Source organism: Erpetoichthys calabaricus, chromosome 4 (assembly GCF_900747795.2).
Source record: "Erpetoichthys calabaricus chromosome 4, fErpCal1.3, whole genome shotgun sequence".
Taxonomy (NCBI): Eukaryota; Metazoa; Chordata; class Cladistia; order Polypteriformes; family Polypteridae; genus Erpetoichthys; species Erpetoichthys calabaricus.
The window spans coordinates 111,878,496-111,900,755 of record NC_041397.2 but is presented as its reverse complement, the minus strand read 5'-3'; the positions used below and the strand labels follow the sequence as shown (position 1 = coordinate 111,900,755).

General features: G+C 38.4%; 1 protein-coding gene across 1 annotated transcript in view; it reads left to right on the top strand.

Annotated features, from left to right (window-relative positions):
- The window catches only part of zc3h13 (zinc finger CCCH-type containing 13), a 117,644-nt gene that overhangs the window by 15,906 nt on the left and 79,478 nt on the right, over positions 1-22,260 (top strand). The window contains exons 5-8 of the mRNA XM_051927369.1: positions 9,318-9,426; positions 10,964-11,094; positions 12,745-12,896; positions 18,734-18,922. Of these exons, the coding sequence (XP_051783329.1) occupies positions 9,318-9,426; positions 10,964-11,094; positions 12,745-12,896; positions 18,734-18,922 (581 nt within the window). The remainder of the gene's footprint in view (positions 1-9,317; positions 9,427-10,963; positions 11,095-12,744; positions 12,897-18,733; positions 18,923-22,260) is intronic.

Genomic DNA, 22,260 nt, shown 5'->3' with positions numbered 1-22,260 from the left:
CCAACTCCCTAAATATTCCCCAAGCCAGGCGAAATCTGAACAATTTTTGTTTTTTTACTTTTTTACATTTTTTTTACATTTTTTACATTTATTCAAGCAGTATTGACCACTAAATGTTGTGCAAGTTGCCAGTGTATACACGAAATCTATAAATGTAACCTGAATTCTCAGCTAAGCAAAACATCTTGATACCAAACCGTGCCCTTTTCAATGGTAGATACTGTCGAAACTGTAAGCGGCCCTTCCACGACAATAAACTTTCATCAACTGCAACTGACGGTCCTGGCATGTAGGGCAACTGAAATGCTTCAAATAAATGATCAATCAAAGGACGTAGCTTGAACAAGTGGTCGCGGTTTGGATCTTTCTTATCTGGCTCGTTTCTGTTGTCATTCAAATGAAAGAATTTCAGCAGCAAAGAGAATCGGTTACGTGTCATGACAGCTGCAAAAATAGGTGTTGCATACATAGGATCTGTAGACCAGTACATCTCAATATCTGGTTTTCTGATTATTCCCATCAACATCAAAATCCCAATGAATTTTTTCATTTCGTTTTCATCAGTGTCAAACCAAGCACGAACACGGAAATGTGGAGGTAAATTGGGATTTTTCTCAATAAACTGTGCTGCATACAGATTTGTCTGATGAACAAAATGTCTGATCAAATCAGGTGACACAAACAGCTCATAAAACTGCTCAGCAGTGTAATTGTTTACATCAACAATAAAGCCACACGTTCCCTCAAACGAATGCAGAAAAGGTAGTTCACCACGGGCAGCAGCCCAGCTGAGATGCTGGGGATACACCCACTCAGCGCCGTCATCCGATGCGTCTTCATTCACAATATCATGCAGCGCACGTTGCTGCTCATCACTGTCACTAAAATCTTCTTCAGAACTGCTACAATCATGATCAGAACTGTCCAAAATCGCCTGCAAAGCCTCACTTGAAGTCAGTTTATGTTTCGCCATATTCACAGCTGTTACATGCGAATCACGTCACATGACCGGCCAAAACAACCACAGACTTGTCGAAATACAACGTAGTAATAATACCCATGCCAAACCGTCAGTTATACTACTTGCCAGGCATTCATATAACCACAGGCAAATGTGCCGGATAATTCCGGCAGTATGGCGTTAGCATTAAAACAGCGGTGCCGGATATATCCGGCAGAGGGCGGTGAAGGGGTTAATATGGACCTTGCTTCAAGCTAAGCTAAATAATGTAATGGCGTTGGTTATCTCGATCCACCGCTTGCTTTTTGTTGTTGTACACAGTACCTCTAGCAAACGCGTCTACAAGTGACATCTGACTCGAGTGTCCTCTTGCTTTTTCAGTTTTATCTGAGGACGTGGAGGGTGCCAATCTTAGTTCCATACATTCTTGGTACTCAAAAGCATGTTTGCAGCTAAGGTGGTGCAGAAAATTGCTTATGTTGCCGCCTCTGGCGACAACTTTAGCTCAACAGTATTTGCAGCAAATAGTTGTTTGATCCACATCCAACCTTTTAAAACCAAAGTATCTCCAGACAACAGACACGGCTCCTTTTTTCGGCAAATGTTCTTCTGTGTCATCATGTTCAACTTTTTTCGTCTGTTGCAGCTTCAGTTTTCGGAATGTTCTTTGTCTATTTTCACTGCTCAATACCTCCACTAACGCATGTACTCTGATGCATGCATGTTTAAGGGGGGACCTTTTTCACTGCTACCGCTAAACAGTTTCCCACTGCGCTACGTTCCGAACGTTGTTTAGGTTATTTAAACCGGTGTTGCGGTATAAGAAAAATCCATATCATAACAAAAATACATTCTGTTTTCGGTATGAAGCAGTATACCTCCCAGCACTATCCTTAATTATAAAATTTAAATGGCAATAATATATAAAGTCACATCAAAATATCATTTATTTCTTTGCCTCGGCGGAGAGGGCAGACTGGGACAAACCCTTTTTTTGCTACACAGAGTTAACATCTTGTTAACTTTTTTCTAGTACAAATATTAAGCATTTATTTTGGCCCATTACATCATGAGGTCTGTTATGATGAGGAAAAAAACACTCTTAACAGACCACTTGTATTGATAAATGCTTTTACTAACTGTAGTATATATTCATTGGTAAGGCCTGACTTTTTTTTTTTGTTTCTTTATTTCTTATCTCTATTGTCTACTGCTAGTTTTTTTGAAGTTGGTTAGTTGATTTTCATGGTGGTACAGTTTTTCTTCTTTCTTATTTTCTTAAATTATTCTTGTCTTGCTTGAGAATTTGTTTTTTTGTATCTGGATTTGATTTCTGCCTTGTGCTTGATACTGTCATGTTAGGCTCTGGTAGAGTAGACAGGTTTGATAATAACTGGATGGATGGATGGAAGCTATTATTTGTTAAAAAGAAAAAAAAAATCTGGCTGATAATCATTTTTGCAAGTCCAGAATGTAATGAGACAGTTTACTTTAACTTTGAAAACTCTGATACTAACACAGAATTTGTAGCACTTCTAAATCCACTTTAAATGATTTTGCAATAATCTAGTTGAATGTACTGCTCTATTTAAAACAGGCACAGGGTCAAAATTCCTCATGCAATTTTTTAAACTTTCATTCATGAGCAACATTCAGAATATCTGTTAACATTTATTAATGAAGGAATTAATACCTTAATTGTATGTACTTGAATAGTTTAAATAATCATGGCGCTAAATAAGCACATCTTCAAGTGCTGTCTGTAATGCGTAAAAATTCTTGTATATAAATAGGTAGTTATTTTGCATAATATTAAGTAGTCTTCACAGTTGATTGTGACTAAAAAACATTTGCCACAAAGAAAACATTTTGGCTTATGTCAATCTCGTCCTTATTGGAAACAGTGATTGGAACACACCATTTGGGCATCCTTTCTTAAAATATGTGCAGTTGCGCCTTTCTGACAATTGAGAGGAACCTTTGTGGATGATTCCCATCCAACTTTTAATATTTGACTGTGTAGAGCCTCTTATTTGCTATAGAGCTTTATCCTTGCCCCTGGACCCTAGAAAGCCAGGAACATTTTTATAGCATTCTCTCCTTCTCTAAATAAAAACCTCAGTATGTGGTTTACGGTTCTTCTTAGTGTGCCTTTATAAATTTTATATCTATGGTCTACTAAATATAAGGTTGTTTTCATTAAGATTTTTTTTTAAATTTCTTACTTTCATACTTTAAAGTGCCATTTCAGTATTGCAAATTAAATATGATTTTAGAACGGTTTGAAATTCAGATATCTTGCACAAATTCAGATATCTTGCACAAAAAAAAGTTTTTATTTGCAGATTATCTGCACATATTTATTTCTTAATCATTAATTATTTCTTGATTGTTGCAAGAATATTCAATGTTGGTTTAAAAATGACTATTTTATAATTGTGTCTACATGTAGCTGTGGAACTCGGCAATCTGACCCACTGTTCAGTGGAGCTACGTAAGTGCATAGCAAGAATTAAAGACATGGCCAAAACATGCTATCCTGTGTTTAAAGTGTGCTTTAGAAGAAACTAAGTTGAATTCTTAAAACAGGATGAAGTATACTGCTGTGCTAAAACCAATAAAGAAATTAAGATAACTGACTTGAGTTGTTTAGTGAGTTTATATTCAGTTTAGTTAATTTTGATTTGACAAACTGACTACATAATCGTCATCTCATTTAAATGTGGTGGTTTTCTGCCTTTAAACTGTGTATGCTCTGAGCAGGTTTTTTTAAGGCCGACACCAATCCTTGTTTTCATGTTAATTAATCGGCTAATTCCAGAGCCTTTTTTTTTTTTTTTTATGTATGTGGTGTATTTTTATGATTAAACTATAGACCACAGATGTTAACTGTTCATTTTTTATTAACAAAATCTTGTTCAGTGACCATAAAATACTAAAAATAAGTAACATTTCCTTAAAATACATATTAATAAAATATTTACAAAGTTATCCATAATACACATGGCATAAAAACAAAATAAAATGCTTCTCTTAGTTACAAGCTGTCATATTATTTTTTTCTGTACTGTACCTCTCTTAAACAAGGCTCATTAAAAAATAGTTTTTATCATTTCTGTAACAAAAAAAAATATATACACACTCACACAATCAATTAACCGGAATTGCCAATTACACACTGTGTAAATATAACTATACCTGCACTTAAGGTTTTAATCATTTGTAATCATTAATTACACTATAGTTTTTTTTACTGTTAAAGCATAAGTTTAATGTACTTATACAGGAGTGTTTTTTTTTTTTGTTGTTCTTCAGTATATCAGCTAGACATTCCATTGTAATTATAAATATGGATTATCATTTTAATAATGTGCTACTTGTTTCTTACCAAAACTTATACTGTATGACAGGCATGTCAAACACGCGGGCCCCACATGACAGATCCTAGTTAGCACTGAACTTGTACAAAATGATTACTATCGTTTGTGATTGAATCATTCTGCATCTTCGGTGTTACTTATTGACTTTTCTTACTTCTGCCTTCTGACAAAAGTGTGTTTTCCCATGGCATTACGGTACTGGAAACGTCATCTGCTAGTATAGCCACGAGTCTTGTCCAATTTTAATGAGCCGCGACATCGCAACTGAAGTGCTAGGCTGCAGCAGGGGCAACCTTAGGCATGTGCAAACTGTGCACCTGCACAGTGCTGCCAAGCCAATATATATTGAATATAAAACAGAAAGAGAAAATAACGACACAACTGACGGCAATGAGGCCAAAAAACATTGTGTTTCTTGTTAATTAGTACGCTGTATTTACAAATGTCGCTAGAGTCGGAGCAGTAAGCTATATGTAGTATTATAACGTTCTGCTGTAATGAGAATATCATGGGCCGCCACTTGGTTTTCAAGTTGCGGACATGCGCATATAGAAGCGTGTCATGAGCACGAGGCGGCTATGCAGTGTCCGCAACGGATGTGGCCATCCGCTGTGCATAAGATACCGTATTGACATTGCCAGGCGAAGGGGCCACCGATTCTTTCTCTGCCCAGGGCCGCCACGAGCCTGTAGCCACCCCTGCTAAGGCTACACTACTGACTGGGCTGCTGAGACTGGCCACTGGGCAGAACTGACCATCACAAGTAGTAATAACCCGCATATTTTCACGTTTTTCTTCTCTAGTTTCATGTAATTTTGTGCTAGTATTGTAATGAACAGTTAGTGCAGACTACAGCTGAAGATCTGAAGTGGACGCAAGAAGTTGGTGAGTTGTTTATTAACATATTTTTGTGATTTTGAGTTTGTAAAATTATTGTAGGTCAGGTGGCTTTTTGCAAATCGGCTTATTTTACAATAAATGCTGAGAATGCGCCTGAGAATATCCAAATGGAATTGATTGAAGTGCAGTCAGATTCTATTCTGAAGGCAAAATACAACGAGATGCCAAGTGTCGGGACAAAAGAAATAAATCTCACACTGTAAGGCTCTTATATAAGCAATGAATATAATATAATAGGGACCTAGCAAAGAGGCTAAGACTCTAATTCTACACTGTTGTATGGAGACTGTATGGAAATAAATTGCTTTTCTTTAAACTTTAAGTGTTACATTTTTTAAAGTTTTCAGTATTGGAAAGAAAGCTACAGTAACTTTGTATAATAGTATTTGTTATAGCGTGGCCCGCTGATGCACGTATGGCAGTCGAAGCGGCCCACCAATGGTAGTGAGTTTGACATGCCTGTGTATGACACACAGCAATAAATAATAAACACAGTACAAATTTTTAAAATAGGCACAAATGTTCATAAGTTGTTTATCAAAAGCATGTTAGTCTTGTGTCTTCAACAGGTCTATAAGTAAAAGACATTTGATGTAAAGCTAACAAGACTATTGTTAACTAAGTAGTGATTTCAAATTAACCTCAGCTCATGCTCCCAACCTCTCTCTCTCTTTATATTTTCTTTTTCTAATTGAAAAGTAGAGGCACTTAAGACAAGCTTGCGTGCCAAACTGACATGGTATGCATTGTAATAATGGACAAAATAAAAATATCTGAATTCATTAAAGTAGTTTTGCTTGGCATTTGTTTAACTGCTCAGGATGACTTCTCAGATTCCTTTTTCCTATTTTATTACTTAAGTTTCTTTAACATAAAGGCTAGTATTATAGTTGTCTCTTGTTCTCTTATAAAGCAAGCCTTGAACTGCTTTGTTTAGACTACAGGAAGTTAGCTGCAAAAAAAAAAAAAATAAATTACATGCACTGGTTTAATGACCGTAAAACCTCATGTAAAGGAGCAGTGCAGCTTTTAGATAGATAGATAGATACTTTATTAATCCCAAGGGGAAATTCACATACTCCAGCAGCACCTTACTGATACAAAAAACAATATTAAATTAAAGATTGATAATAATGCAGGTAAAAACAGACAATAACTTTATATAATGTTAACGTTTACCCCCCCCGGGTGGAATTGAAGAATCGCATAGTTTGGGGGAGGAACGATTTCCTCAGTCTGTCAGTGGAGCAGGACAGTGACAGCAGTCTGTCGCTGAAGCTGCTCCTCTGTCTAGAGATGACACTGTTTAGTGGATGCAGTGGATTTTCCATAATTGATAGGAGCCTGCTGAGCGCCCGTTGCTCTGCCACAGATGTCAAACTGTCTAGCTCCATGCCAACAATAGAGCCTGCCTTCCTCACCAGTTTGTCCAGACATGAGGCGTCTTTCTTCTTAATGCTGCCTCCCCAGCACACCACCGCGTATTAGAGGGCGCTCGCCACAACCGTCTGATAGAACATCTGCAGCATCTTATTGCAGATGTTGAAGGATGCCAGCCTTCTAAGCCTTCTGGCGCTGCGGGATGAACCGAACGCTGGGTTAAGGCGCCCGATGCCGACGCTCATCAGATCCCAGAAAAGGTGTTGGTTGATACGGACAGCAGGACGGTGGCCATGGAAGTCGGAACCTGCTAAGGAGTGTGTAACAACTCACCTGCCGAATCAACCAGCCCTGAAAATGGATGGCGCTGGAGTGTCAGGCCCATACCCGGCCGTCGCCGGCACTGGTGGCCGTGAGGGCTAAGCCGCGACGAGTAGGAGGGCCGCCGCGGTGCGCGCCGAATCCTAGGGCGAGGGCCCGGGTGGAGCCGCCGCAGGTACAGATCTTGGTGGTAGTAGCAAATATTCAAACGAGCGCTTTGAAGGCCGAAGTGGAGCAGGGTTCCATGTGAACAGCAGTTGCACATGGGTCAGTCGGTCCTAAGGGATGGGCGAGCGCCTTTCCGAATTGTGGGGCGATGGCGCAACCAGTGCGGTGACGCAAGCGATCCCGGAGAGAGTTCTCTTTTCTCATTGAAGGGCAGGGCCACCCTGGAATGGGTTTGTCCCGAGAGAGGGGCCCGCGCCTTGGAAAGTGTCGCGCTTCCGGCGGCGTCCGGAGAGCTCTCGCCGGCCCTTGAAAGTCCGGGGGAGATGGTGTAAATCTTGCGCCGGGCCGTACCCATATCCGCAGCAGGTCTCCAAGGTGAACAGCCTCTGGCATGTTAGAACAATGAAGAATTCCCATTGAATTCCCATTCCCATTGAACCGCGTCGCCGAAGCAGACAGGTAGGTGCCCAGGTTTTCTCCCCGCCGGCCGACGGGGGAGAAGGCAACTGGGTGACCGTGTCCCAGCCGTGCCTGGTGACAAGAGGTCCGGGCGGGTGCCCAGGAGGGTAGCGCCTACCACCCAGGCCTCTCCAAGGCCACGCACGTCCGGGCCGTGCCCCGGGGAGGACCGCCGCCACACCACCCACCTCCCAGAGCGAGGGACAGTGGCGGACAGCGGTCGGGCGCGGAGGGCATAACGGGGGGAGAGGGGAAGGACGCACCTTCTGCTCCGGCCCCCCGCCTCTCCAGAGAGAGGGCGGGGAAGCGGGCCCGAGAAGGTTTCGGCACTTTATTTTCTGTAAAGTCTAAAAAAGCAGAGGCTCAAAAGGTGGGTTTTTTTGATGAGCCAATTTACCGATCACCGATCAAGTCTTTTTTTAGTGAAAATCAGCCAAATTTAGTTTGGTGGCCGTTCCTAAATAACCTAAATCTGCTACAGATGGGGACAAATTTATTGGTGCCCTTATAGCTCATTGAAAAAGTGCTGTATGCCTCCTGAAAAGTAATTAAATGAAAAACAATTGTCCAGTGTATACCTGCATGCCTTTTTATATGGCATTGAGTAAAGACTTTAATGTCCATGCATCTGTAGCCAACCCTCCTGGACACAGCCGAAGCAGGAAAATTGACCGCAGAATGATAGTAAGAATGGTAGACAAAAAACCAAGGATAACATTTAAAGAGATACAAGCTATACTCAAAGATCAAGGTCCATCATTGTCTGATCACACCATCCGTCGCTTTTTGAGTGACACTGGGCTCAAAGGCAGACGTTCTTGGAGTACTCCACTGTTAAAAGAAAAACATAAAAAGCCAGACTGGAATTTGCTAAAATGCATATTGACAAGCTACAATACTTCAGGAAGAATACCCTTTGGACAGATGAGACAAAGCTGAAGCTTTTGGTCACGTCACATTAGCTCTGTCCACAGACGAAAAAATGAAGCTTTTAAAGAAAAGAACACCTTATTTACCATTAAACCTTAGGGGGGGGGTTGGGGCAATACTTGGTTATGTTTTGGAGCTGCTTTGCTGTGTCTGATACGGGGTGCCATGAGTTTGTGCAGTGAACAATGAAATCTCAAGTCTAATTAAGACAGACACTCTGGAGCAAAACATAGTGGCCAGTGTCAAAAAGCTCAGTCTGAGTCACAGGTCCTGGTTCCTCCAACAGGATAATGACCCAAAGCACATACCTAAAAGCACCCAAGAATGGGTAAGAAAAAAAATTGGATAATATACTACTACTAATAATAATGTAAATATCAGAAAGAATATGTTCTGACAAAAAAATATCCTGATATATTGTTATATTATAGGTGCTTTTTAAACTATGGGTGTTTGACCTGAACAGCCTATCCCCACAAACCATTATACTTTTTGTTCATTCCATAGTCTGAAATTCTTCCTTGTGTTAAATTTCACTGTCAATTTCAAAAATTAATTTCAAGCCATATTTTAATATTTAATCTATTTGGCATAAAACAGCCCAGATAGCCATTCGGTTAATCACACCAAATTACACTTAATAATGGGTTGCATGTGTTTGAATTTCATAATTTATCTATTTTTAAGGGACTTAACACCTAATTTTTTCAGTGGCTTCCGACTGCTCTTAGTTTAAAAAAAAAAAAAAAATGAAGTTAGTGTTTGTACTTTCGTTAAAAATGTTATACTTTTGTTAGTACTATGTTCTTTTGTTACAGAGAGACTCCTCTCGAAGCAGACACCGTGATAAAGAAGATATTAAAATAACAAAGGAGCGAACCCCAGAGAGTGAAGATGAACAAGGAGAATGGGAAACAAACAGGGAAGGTATAATGTATAATATGTAAATTGCTGGATTTGTTATTAATATCTTCTGTTTAGTAAATATAGGTATTTACACAATTAGAATTGCTTTAAATTTAATGTTAATATTATGAGGATTTGTGCTGCACTTAAAGATCCCATACATTTAATTTGTCAATTGATTAGAATGTCCAGACAAACCACTAGACACCACCTCAGTACTTCCACAAACTGCCATCTACCTCATACTAGCAAAATATGATGTATTCTTCAATTCAGCATACATTTAAATTTGAAAGGTGCTCACAAAATGAATTATCTCAAAGAACATTGGATGTAAAACTGAACCCAATATTTATTTTTAAGGGGATTGTTTTTTCAGATACCCTCTTGAACAGTTTTATTTATATAGAACATTTTTAATACAAGCAATATAGCTCAAAGTGCTTCATAAGCTGGCATAAAGATAGTTGTCTGAAATGTAAAACACAAAGGATTAGGCAGTAATATTAAGGAATAAGTAACAAAGGAATGAGGTCAAATGTCCAGGAGAACCAAAACAAAAAAAAAAAAGAATTCAAGTTAGGCTTGAGAAAAAAAAAAATTGCAGGGGTTCCAAGGAGAAAAAGACAACTCAGCACCCACTGGGCATTCTAATTAACATAAATGGTCGTAAATCAGTCCTCTTTATTTTCGGGCTTCAGATGATAACATTTGATGATGTTGATCTTGTGGAGAGCTGGGACATGCACCTTCAGTCCATCAGCACAGGGTGCTGCATGATGCCTTGATCAGTTGGTGGTGGTGCAGATAATAGTACAGATTAGTCTAGATTGTGGAACCTTGATGAATATGATATTTCTATGCCCATATAGTCTCTGAGGAAGTACCAGTAAAATGCTGCTACGAAAAAGCGATATTAAAATAATGTTTTTTTTTTTTTTGTTTTTTTTTAATAATCCACATCAGGCTGCCTCACCACCACAGTTGTGTTCCAAAAGACCCGCAAAGCTCATTTTGGAATGCATGCCTGTACGTGTCAATGTAATGCTGAATAAATTTCATACCACTTTTATCACAGTTTGTCAAATGATGGGATATCCTCAAAAACATTATTTTTTGTTCATTTTAAATATGAGTTTAGTTTTGTTTTTTACAGACACGCATGAGGTGTCAAAAATATAGCTGTCATGCACTGAAACATTTAAGCATCCATCTCCATAAATAAATTGCAATTGGCTTCCTGTCTTATCAACAATGGAAGTTTATTTTCATTTAATTTGGTTTACATCAGCATTTAAAAAGGTGTATCTGAACAAATGGCAACCGTTGTAACTGCCTCTGCCAACACACAGCTTCTGATGTAATAGGGTTTTGTCCTACTGTTTGGATCCTCATTGGCTACTTTGATGCATACTTCTTAAAACAGTGAGGAGTAGCTTAAAAAACTATAAATAAAAAAAAAAGAAATCAAATGTTTTAAAGACCTTTTACTGTTTTCTTATCTACTAACTGTTTTAAAGTATAATATGTTTATAGTATCATTACTCTCCTTTTCTAGTTGATTCAGATAATGGGGACTATGATTATGAATTGTCTTTGGAAATGAAGAGACAGAAAATTCAACGAGAGCTACGGAAACTGGAACAGGAGAATATGGAAAAGAGGGAAGAAATTGTTATTAAGAAGGAGGTGTGTTTTGTTTCCTATGGTGATAAATGTAATACTGTACTAATATATACAGTATATGTATATATGTGTGTGTATATATATATATATATATATATATATATATATATGTATGTGTATGTTTTTTCTTATAGGGTAGAGATGTCCTTAGAAAAAAATACGGCTTTTGGGAACACTAATGTTGCAAGAAAAACTTGCGCAGTAAAAGTTCTGTTCTCTCTACACTAGTGATGCTTAGAGTGATCGGCTGCCAGTCTAAACCATACGATTTTTACTCCATATGACTTGATTAGTGATTATAAACTGTCGGATCTCAAAAAACAATGTTTTCCAAATCTGCTCTTCTAAGCATCAGAAGTAAATTAGTTGTACTACTCCTTTACATAAAGTATTATGATACCTGAAGTTGCATACCTGTCATTTTACTACCAGAGCACCTTGTAAACAGAGAGCTGTCAGACTTTAGGAGAAAATGAAGACCAGAGTATTAGGTTTTACATTAAAGAAAGAGAAGTTATAAACCCAGAAAAGGGAATGTGAGTAGTTGATCTGTGCATGGAGAGGAATATTGGCAGTGTTCTAGCTGTACTTGGAGTGGAGGAAAAGAGAGATGCACATTCAGCAGAAGTTAAGAGGACCTCGTTTAAAGAGTTCAGACCTTTTTGTTTTGTCCTTTAATTAAAAAAGACACTCTTTTTCTGAGTGTGAGTAGTGAATGTACTTGTGTTTAGTGCAGTAACTAATATTTTTAATTAGAAAAGAATAAAGATTAATTTGCATTCACTGCTCAGTAGACAATGCACTTGTTTTAAGAGCCAAATTTGTCTATTTTATGAGTAAACTTGTTAAGCTTATCTTTTTGGTAAACATCTTTGGAGCATTTTATTAAAATTGTAGCTTGTAATTATGACATACATTTTCTTTTCTTTTATGTGATATGTTTCAGAGATAAATATTTTGTGTATTCATTTTATTATTTACAAAAGTATGTTTTTTATGGGATTTTATTAATTTTAGTATTTTTTTATGGTTACTGAGCAATAATGTGAAAAAAAATCTGAATTAGCCAGTTGTACAGACATAGTATCAATGATCAGTATCAGCCCTAAAAAAAAAACCCCGTTCAGAGCATCCCTACTCCACACCAGATCAAAATTCACAATGTTGTGAATTTTTACTATTGCTAACCTGAATTTATTTATTTATTTATTTTTAGGCTGTGTAATTTTTGCTTAATTGTAACATCATTATAGCAGGTAGAATAATTTTTAATTAAATGTACCAAGAGTGTCTTCAACCTGGGATTTAAAATTCTTTTTAGATTTGTTTTTTAACAGACCCAGTTTTTTCTTCGTTTGGAGGCATGCCCATCTGTAAATTTTAGTTTAATGTCTAGAAATGGTGTTGATAGAGTAAGACATTTAACTTTTCTTTTTACTAAATAAGTAGAGAATTGAGGATAAATTGGTAAATATTCTTGAATCTTTCAATTACAACAAAGTATTTTTTGCAACTTTTTTTTTGTTTTTTTTAATCAGGACCATGTTAACAAGAGCAGAAGCAACTATTCTAAGGTACGTTCAGTTATTTAATTTTCTTCCCTGGTTTGCTCGTCTATATTTTTCACTTCTTTTTTTTTTTTTTTTTTTAAAGAAATCACCTGAGGTGACTCGATCTAAAGGATCGCCTTCTTCAAGGAAGTCTAGTGGCTCACCCAAGTATAAAACAAGCCCGAAAGTAGTTACTTCAGGCAAGAAAGAGAAAAAGTCATCAGGCATGTCTTCTCCTGGACCAGATCAACCAAGGTTAGTGAAATTTATCATGTTACCATTATGAGTAGCTGTACTGGAGGTGTGCTGTATTGTATAATCCTTGGTTTTGTGTTGCTGTTATTTATGTCTGGTTTTTATTGTTGTTGTGCTACCTTTAAAACTAAATTTGCCACAATGGTTGAATGACTTGCCTTGAGTGCTTCAGATTTTATTTCAAATGATTTGATCAAATCTGTTTTAAACCATTCTTTCTGTATCCCATGGAGAGTTATTTGCTTATAGGCAGTGTTTTTGGGAGATGCTGCTAAATGTGTGTAATTACAAGGTTGTGTACAACGGCAGGACATGTAGCAGAGATCAGAATGTAATATGCATAATAATATGAAGGATAATGTACAAACTAATAGAATGGAATCCCCAGACTTTTAATTAGATGTTTTTGTATTTTATTTTGTGCATGTCTAGCTCTTTCTTATTTTTGGATTGTGAGGAATGTGACAGGTATATACAGCGTTTTGTTCCATGCACTTTGGCTTTGACTGCTTTACTAGCTGTCAGAGCTAAATATGTGAGATTTCACATTCTTCACAGTAATAATAATAGTAGTAATAATTGACAGGCAGTAATAAATACTTTCAAGCATCATATTGATTTGCTAGGAGTAGTGTAGGTATATATTGGTGATTGACCTTGCAAAGGATCAATATTATTAATCACAGCAGTGCTGTTACAATGCTTTTATCAGTTTGGTAAGAATTATAGTTCCTTATTGAACATATGGGATAAACAGCAAATCCATGCTTGGGATAAAAAGCAAAACTATGCTTATGACAAACAGTAATAAAGTCATAAAGCAATAATATTGTGTGACAGTCTGGGTCAGCTCCCTGTCACGTTCAGGAGCCTCTTAAACCCGAACCATTAATAGTCATGTACTGAGATGAGCTTGGTAAATGGGGACACAAACATGTAGCCAAGGGACAGGTGCAAAAAGTGCTCAGTGCTTTTATTTAAAATCAGTCAAAAAAGAGATCAATAAATAGAGCAGTGCATTTTTTCATTAAATGAATAGTCAATAAATAAATAATCCTTTGAATAGCCAAGAGTGTGGAGGTTAAAATCAATCCATCAATAAATAATTCACACTGCAGGAAGCCACCCCATCTAAAAGTTGCATGCTAGTGTGATTTTTTTTTTTCTAAAATCAACATCTACCTGGCTTACCCTTTTCGGGATCCTGCAACCAGAGGAGACATCCTGCCGACAGGCACAGCCAACCTTGTGACATAGGTTTGGGACCCTGCAGTCCCATGGGCTTCAAGCAGTGCACCGAACCGAACCTCTCCTTCATCTTCCATCTCCCACTGCTACTCTGACTTATCCAGAAACAAGGATCAAGCCACTCCAGCTACTCCAAAGAGCTCAGTTGGAACAGCCCACTTAAGCCTCAAGTACACTGCCTCACTCCTTTTTCCACACTCCGGTGGCTACTGATCCTGCCACGTTCCGTCATTGATTCTGCATAATCTTTTTTTCCCCTTTTAACCTCCGATCTTTCTCCATTCTTGCTCTTTCATTGAACTTTTTTTTTCCTCCTTTTTCCGTCTTTGCCCTGCAGGGTCCTCTTTTTTTTTCTCCTGCCTGATTGAGCACAGGTGTGATACTCCACCCACTCTGAGGTGTGAATATGGAACTTGACTGATCCAATCACTTTTGCACATGATTGCTCGTTCAGCCAAGCACCGCAGTCATCCTTGGAGTGGTGCTGTCATTCACACACCTGCAGCCATTCTGAGCCTGTAAGCTACGGACTGCTCTCTGCCCCAGACCACTTTTTTTTTTTTTTTTTTTTAAATGTATCAGTTTGTGTTCCAGGTACTGGGAAATTATACTTCTTAACCACACTGAGAAAGCTGGTATAGGCTCTACAGGAATCTACATACCATCCAAATACTGGTCTTCAGATTCAAGAGGAATGTAATTTTCACATTACAGTGGAACCTCGAGATACGATCACCTCTGTATATGAGAAATTCAAAATATGAGGAAAGTATGAGCGAAAAATTCAGATCTAAATACGAGCATTGGCTCGCGTAACGAGCCACGAGCCAGGCTGTGGGTATAGCTCGTGGCTTAGCGAGGGGACGTGGTAGCTGTAGCAAGCCGCAGGGCGATCTGCGGTGTCTGCGTTTCTCACCTAAGTGCACAGGTGGGAAACTGCCCACATCCATGATTGTTCCTGTGGCTGATGGGCTGCAGCTGCCATGTCCTCCCCGCATATATAGAGAAGCACGAGCTGGTTAAGACAGAAAAGAAAAGAAAAGAAAGGAGAGGAGAGGAGAGAGAACGGAGGTTGCAGGAAGCAGCAGGAATCGGCAGCAGTAGGAAGTCGGTGCGGGAGAGCGAGTGAGTGCAGGCGAGCCGAACAGCTGAAGCAGGACGGTGTAGAGAAGGTCCGCTGCATTAAGAGTGTCTCGCCTGTTGCAGAGCCCGCATGGTAGAAGCAGGTGAGACGCTAACAGAGAAGAAGCACCGGGGATTGTCATCTGTTTTTTTTAAAGACTGCTTCCTGTTGACGTTTTAACCTCGTGTTAAAGGATTGTTATTCTTGTGTATTTTAAACCTCCACTTCACAACTGTTTTAAGGATTATTTATTTAAAGATTTATTGAATGCTCTACTGCAATTTGGACACCTGTTTTGATTCTTTTAATAATCAGTTATATTATTTACCAGTGTTATTTATTAAAGGTAGACTACAGTATATATACAGTGGTGTGAAAAACTATTTGCCCCCTTCCTGATTTCTTACTCTTTTGCATGTTTGTCACACAAAATGTTTCTGATCATCAAACACATTTAACCATTAGTCAAATATAACACAAGTAAACACAAAATGCAGTTTGTAAATGGTGGTTTTTATTATTTAGGGAGAAAAAAAAATCCAAACCTACATGGCCCTGTGTGAAAAAGTAATTGCCCCCTGAACCTAATAACTGGTTGGGCCACCCTTAGCAGCAATAACTGCAATCAAGCGTTTGCGATAACTTGCAATGAGTCTATTACAGCGCTCTGGAGGAATTTTGGCCCACTCATCTTTGCAAAATTGTTGTAATTCAGCTTTATTTGAGGGTTTTCTAGCATGAACCGCCTTTTTAAGGTCATGCCATAGCATCTCAATTGGATTCAGGTCAGGACTTTGACTAGGCCACTCCAAAGTCTTCATTTTGTTTTTCTTCAGCCATTCAGAGGTGGATTTGCAGGTGTGTTTTGAGTCATTGTCCTGTTGCAGCACCCAAGATCGCTTCAGCTTGAGTTGACGAACAGATGGCCGGACATTCTCCTTCAGGATTTTTTGGTAGACAGTAGAATTCATGGTTCCATCTATCACAGCAAGCCTTCCAGGTCCTGAAGCAGCAAAACAACCCCAGACCATCACACTACCACCACCATATTTTACTGTTGGTATGATGTTCTTTTTCTGAAATGCTGTGTTCCTTTTACGCCAGATGTAACGGGACATTTGCCTTCCAAAAAGTTCAACTTTTGTCTCATCAATCCACAAGGTATTTTCCCAAAAGTCTTGGCAATCATTGAGATGTTTCTTAGCAAAATTGAGACGAGCACTAATGTTCTTTTTGCTTAACAGTGGTTTGCGTCTTGGAAATCTGCCATGCAGGCCGTTTTTGCCCAGTCTCTTTCTTATGGTTGAGTCGTGAACACTGACCTTAATTGAGGCAAGTGAGGCCTGCAGTTCTTTAGACGTTGTCCTGGGGTCTTTTGTGACCTCTCGGATGAGTCGTCTCTGCGCTCTTGGGGTAATTTTGGTCGGCCGGCCACTCCTGGGAAGGTTCACCACTGTTCCATGTTTTTGCCATTTGTGGATAATGGCTCTCACTGTGGTTCGCTGGAGTCCCAAAGCTTTAGAAATGGCTTTATAACCTTTACCAGACTGATATATCTCAATTACTTCTGTTCTCATTTGTTCCTGAATTTCTTTGGATCTTGGCATGATGTCTAGCTTTTGAGGTGCTTTTGGTCTACTTCTCTGTGTCAGGCAGCTCCTATTTCAGTGATTTCTTGATTGAAACAGGTGTAGCAGTAATCAGGCCTAGGGGTGGCTACGGAAATTGAACTCAGGTGTGATACACCACAGTTAGGTTATTTTTTTAACAATGGGGCAATTACTTTTTCACACAGGGCCATGTAGGTTTGGATTTTTTTTCTCCCTAAATAATAAAAACCATCATTTAAAAACTGCATTTTGTGTTTACTTGTGTTATATTTGACTAATGGTTAAATGTGTTTGATGATCAGAAACATTTTGTGTGACAAACATGCAAAAGAATAAGAAATCAGGAAGGGGGCAAATAGTTTTTCACACCACTGTAATTTATCAGTGTTATTTGTTAGGAAAATTGATTTTTATGTTGATATATTTGGGGTGCAGAACGGATTAACTGGATTTCCATTATTTTCAATGGGGAAGTTTGTTCTAGATACGAGAAATTCGCTATACAAGCTCAGTGCTGGAACGAATTAAACTCGTATCTAGAGGTTCCACTGTATATATAAAATAATAGATGGAAGTACTTAATTTCCAAGACTTAAAGTTCTTGAGAGCACCCTTCAAAGTGTTTAATCATTATGTGATATTAACACTGACCTCTAACCAATTCTACTACGTACAGTACAAAAATATGCTAAAATTAGCCAGAAATGTAATTTTTTTGCTGTAGTTGTACTTGAAATGGTGGAATTAATTCTTTTGAAAAATAAGAAAAGATGTATTTTGTGTGTCTTATGGAGCAAATCAACAGTGACCTTACATTTCTGCCAAGATTGTCTGTACACTCCATACAAACCGAACAAAGTGAAAAATGTGATATGTCAAAAATGATAACTTAGTAAAGGCACGGTGAAAGTCTGGCATATATGGTCATCAATCAAAGAGGTAGACCCAAGAAATGAGACATAACTTGCATTTCTACTCTTTTGCGTTTAGCAGATGAGGATAGTAAGGAGGAGGTTAGCAGCATGTGCTGATGCAGCTCGTTGCCGCACCTACCACATGTCAAACCACCTCAGGATCCTAGATTATGACCCGTTTGCAGCCATGCAATGGGTGACACCTCAGCATCAGACTATTTCAGATGGAGTGAAACAGTGTGAGGTTTTTTTTATGGTGGCTGGAGTGCCATTTCTGCCACCAACCCCAAGTTTTCCCTGCAGGTTGGAGGGACTACTTATAGGGCTGGATGCAGGTTAATGTCATACCTAGGACGGAGCAATTGCAGGTTAAGGGCCTTGCTGAAGGGCCCAACGGAGTAGAGTTACTTCTGACGTTTATGGGATTCAAACTGGCAATCTTCTGATTGAGAGCATAGATCACTACCCTCAGAGCCACCACTCTGCCCAATGGGATAGTAAGAGTAATATAAAATGAAAAAAAAAAGATAAAGCTGCTTTGTTTTATTTTAAAAAGATGACTATTTATATTTAAATGATGTTGTAACAGACAAGAATGACCATACACCTTTTTTTGCTTTATAGTCACAGCAATTTGAGGACTCATTACGTACCAATTTCTGTTTTCAGTCAAAACTGGTAGCTATGTAATAAAGTGACACAAATGAAAACAGATTATTATTATTATTATTCTTTATGATGACTATGGCTGTTTGCTTCTTTGTAAAATTGTCCAATATTTTTATCCTAATCTTTATTTATGAATCTGTCTCCTTATCTCTGAAAAGTAAAATAACTATTTATGGCTTAGTTACATCTAGCCAATGAGAGAAGCTGTTTTATGTTAAATGTAAATGCTGTTTTTTATATATAAAATATATACACACTTGTATTGCTTTATAGATCTTCTAAATCATCCCAAGCTAAAAAAAAAGGTCCACGCACCCCTAGTCCTCCTCCACCAGTTCAGGAAGAAATTCCTATTGTTAAAAAGCACAAAGAAAAGCATAAAACTAAAGAGAGAGTGGATGAAAAACAGAAGGAGTCAAAAGAAAGAGGCAGAGATACAGAAAAACACAAGGAAAAGAAAAGGTAAGCTTCTAATAATGTAGGACACACAAATTGTATACTTTTTATTTTTTCTAAGTATGAAATTTAATTGCCAGTCTAACAGGTAAGGCACGTTTGTGTGATAAACTATAGAGGAACTAAAAAATGTCATACTATAAAACCCTACTATTAAGTTTTCAAGAATCTCGCATCTTTGAAACTTTTTGATTTTTGTTCTCTCAGCAAGCTCCATCCTCACTATTGGGTCTCAGAGCATTACAAAAGTTTCAGAGACCAGTTTCATAAATCCAAAGATTCTCTGCACTGTTTCTAAACTAAAATTTTTTTTGTTATTTTTAAATAACTAGTGAAGAATCAAGATTGTATAGACTCTATTGTGGCAGTACCAGGTCTATGAATTGAACCCAGATGTTCACTGTTAAGTACAGTGCTGTGTATCCCTATTTGAATTTCAGTTGTTGTGATTTCTAAGGTCTTCCCATTTAAGTCTTCCTTGGAAGAACAAATTTTCATCAATTCATAGTGTTACATTTTAAAATGCTGCAACTATTCTGGCATGGCATGTATGCATCTATACTAATAAAAGGCAAAGCCCTCACTGACTCACTCATCACTAATTCTCCAACTTCCCATGTAGGGAGAAGGCTGAAATTTGGCAGGCTCATTCCTTACAGGTTACTTACAAAAGTTAAGCAAGTTTAATTTTGAAATTCTACTTGTAACGGTCCTAACTGAATCCTACTTACGTACATATATACGTCCATAGCCTGCAGCTCGGTCGCCGTGTGAGGCGGCGTTGCGTCCCCCATCCCCACGCCTCCCACATAGTTGTCTGCCTGCCTATATTGCGTCCCTCATCCCCTCACCTCCAACGTAGTTGGCTGCCTGCCTATATTGCGTCCCCCATCCCCACGCCTCCCACGTAGTTGGCTGGCCTGCCTTATATAGATTTAAATGCTTAACTCTCTTTTGTTGATTTCATTATACTTTGCCCTTTCTCAGTGTAGTTTTTCCCCCTTTGTTGTATCTTAATAATGACAATTTAAAACGAGCAGAGCAGACACACTGGCAAACTCTGAATAATCAAAGGCTGCAAGTACTTTAGCAACCAACCCACTAATGAGTAAATAATAGATTAATTAAACAATTGGAAGACCTAGAAAAGTAGAATGAAAATCAAGATGAAAATATTGTTAAAAAGAAAAAAAAATACATTATTCCTATATAACTGCTTGGTATATTTGAATTTTTTTTTTTTTTTTTTTAAAGCAACCTTAGTTTTCTAATTTCTATATTGTTCCCTAAACACAGAATTTGGGAAATATCAGTTCACTTAATTAGCCCAGGAGTTCAATTAAAAACAGAAGCTGGTTGTAACAAAAACCTGCAGCCACAGGGGTTCACCAGGACAGAGTTTGGGAAACACTGGTTTACATTATTCAGATTCCCATTTCCTTTATCGTTCCAACCGTACCCCCATTAACATGTCTATCGAGGTGATCACCAACGATCAAAGTACTATCACTTACTGAGTGGTTTCCATGCCCGGAGATGGTGCCTGCCTTTTCCATTCTCTGTGTTACATATTGCACGGTCATATCAGGCTCACTCTTGATATCCGGAGGAACATTGTGTCTTATGTATTGAATGACTGGGACAGGTTCAAGGTGTGGACTGATGACGGTACAGGAGATAATTATAATACACAGGAGCACTGTAAGAGTGAAATGCTTAAGCCCTTCACCTATGATTCTGCATATGGGTTGATGGCTGCCGCTGAATTGTTCAGTTGTCGCTTTCAAGTGTACCGAAATGGCCAAATATTTTACACCTTTGGAGAACCGCCAATGCCTCTTAAACATCTTAGATTCACAGGTGACGATTTGAGTAGTGGACACTTTGATGTTTAGAATTTTTCAATTCTCAAAAGCTGGATGCGAAGTTATCGATGAAACCGGTTGTATGCTTACAACGCTTGACAGATGCCGAATGTCACTTCAACACAACTCAAACCAATTATGACAGCAGCAGCATGTCAGACATTGTGGTACATTTTCTGATGCAGCTAGACAGAAACAACTTTGTGACGCTGCCGCCAAATACTCGCAGAAAAATCCACAAGTTAATAGACACGCTGTCGCTAAATACTCGCAGGCAAATCCACAAGTTCATAGACATGCTGCCGCTAAATATTCGCAGGCAAATCCACAAGTTAATAGAGCTTCTGTTTCTAGGTACGATCCCAATAATGAAAAGCGGCTCATACTTATTTTATTCCTCGCATCCCCGTTATACCCTCTGATCTCCCATTTCAATTCAGACGCCTCCAATTTCCAGTAAGGCTCTGCTTCGCAATGACAATAAGTCTCAGGGACAAACCCTACAAAAGGTTGGCATTGATTTGAGGTAAGATTGCTTTTCACATGGCCAACTGTATGTTGCATGCTCAGGAGTAAGCTCAGTGCACAGCTTGGTCATATTACAACCGGAGGGCCGAACTGACAACGTGGTATACAATGAGATCCTTAACAAATAATTATTTGTATATGTTCCCTCAGTTTAAAAATGTTTGCTTTTCTTCTTAATAAAAATTATAAGGCAGTACTTCGCCACTGCGAAGCGCGGGTATTTTGCTAGTTTATAATAAGACAGTATTGATAACTTTAGTTATTCATTTAGACATGTAGTCAAAAGGTGGGTTCTGTGCAGCCTTGTCTATGCTTTACTGATGTTATTAGGCAGATTTTGTTGATTCTGGTGTTTTGAGTAACGAAATCTGCATCTCCTGTGGTTCTTTGTTATATGTTCTCATAATGACAGTCCTTTTGATGGAGTGTGGTAACTAATTTATTTCAAATGCATATTTTACAGTTCCAGTTTTCAGAAGCATAGCTGCCAGTTCTTTCAAACTCGCATTGACTCCTACACTATCATCATAATGATGAACAACAGAGAGCACACACAGCAACATAGCCTTCATGTGTACCACTTGTCCATTGATGTCTTTAAACGCCAATGTATAATCTTACGTTACAGAAAGATTTTTCCCTGGCATCAGGTTATGTATATTTTTAAAAGGGGCTGCGTTTTTTCTTTTAAAATTCTAATGTGTTCTCTGTACATATATGTCTATTATGGTATTTAGGAGATTTTTCGACTGTAGACTGTTAATCGTAAACAAAAGCTGGCTCTCTTTTGGACCAGCTTAACAAGAACACCTGTGATCTTTGCAGTTCATAAATCAACGCCCCTGTTTTGAGCACCGCCTTCATGAGATGTGGGGTTTTTTTTTTAGAAATTTGAAACTCAGTGAGCTATCTGATTGTTCCCAGCCAGGTTTAAGCTACATTCAGTCATGG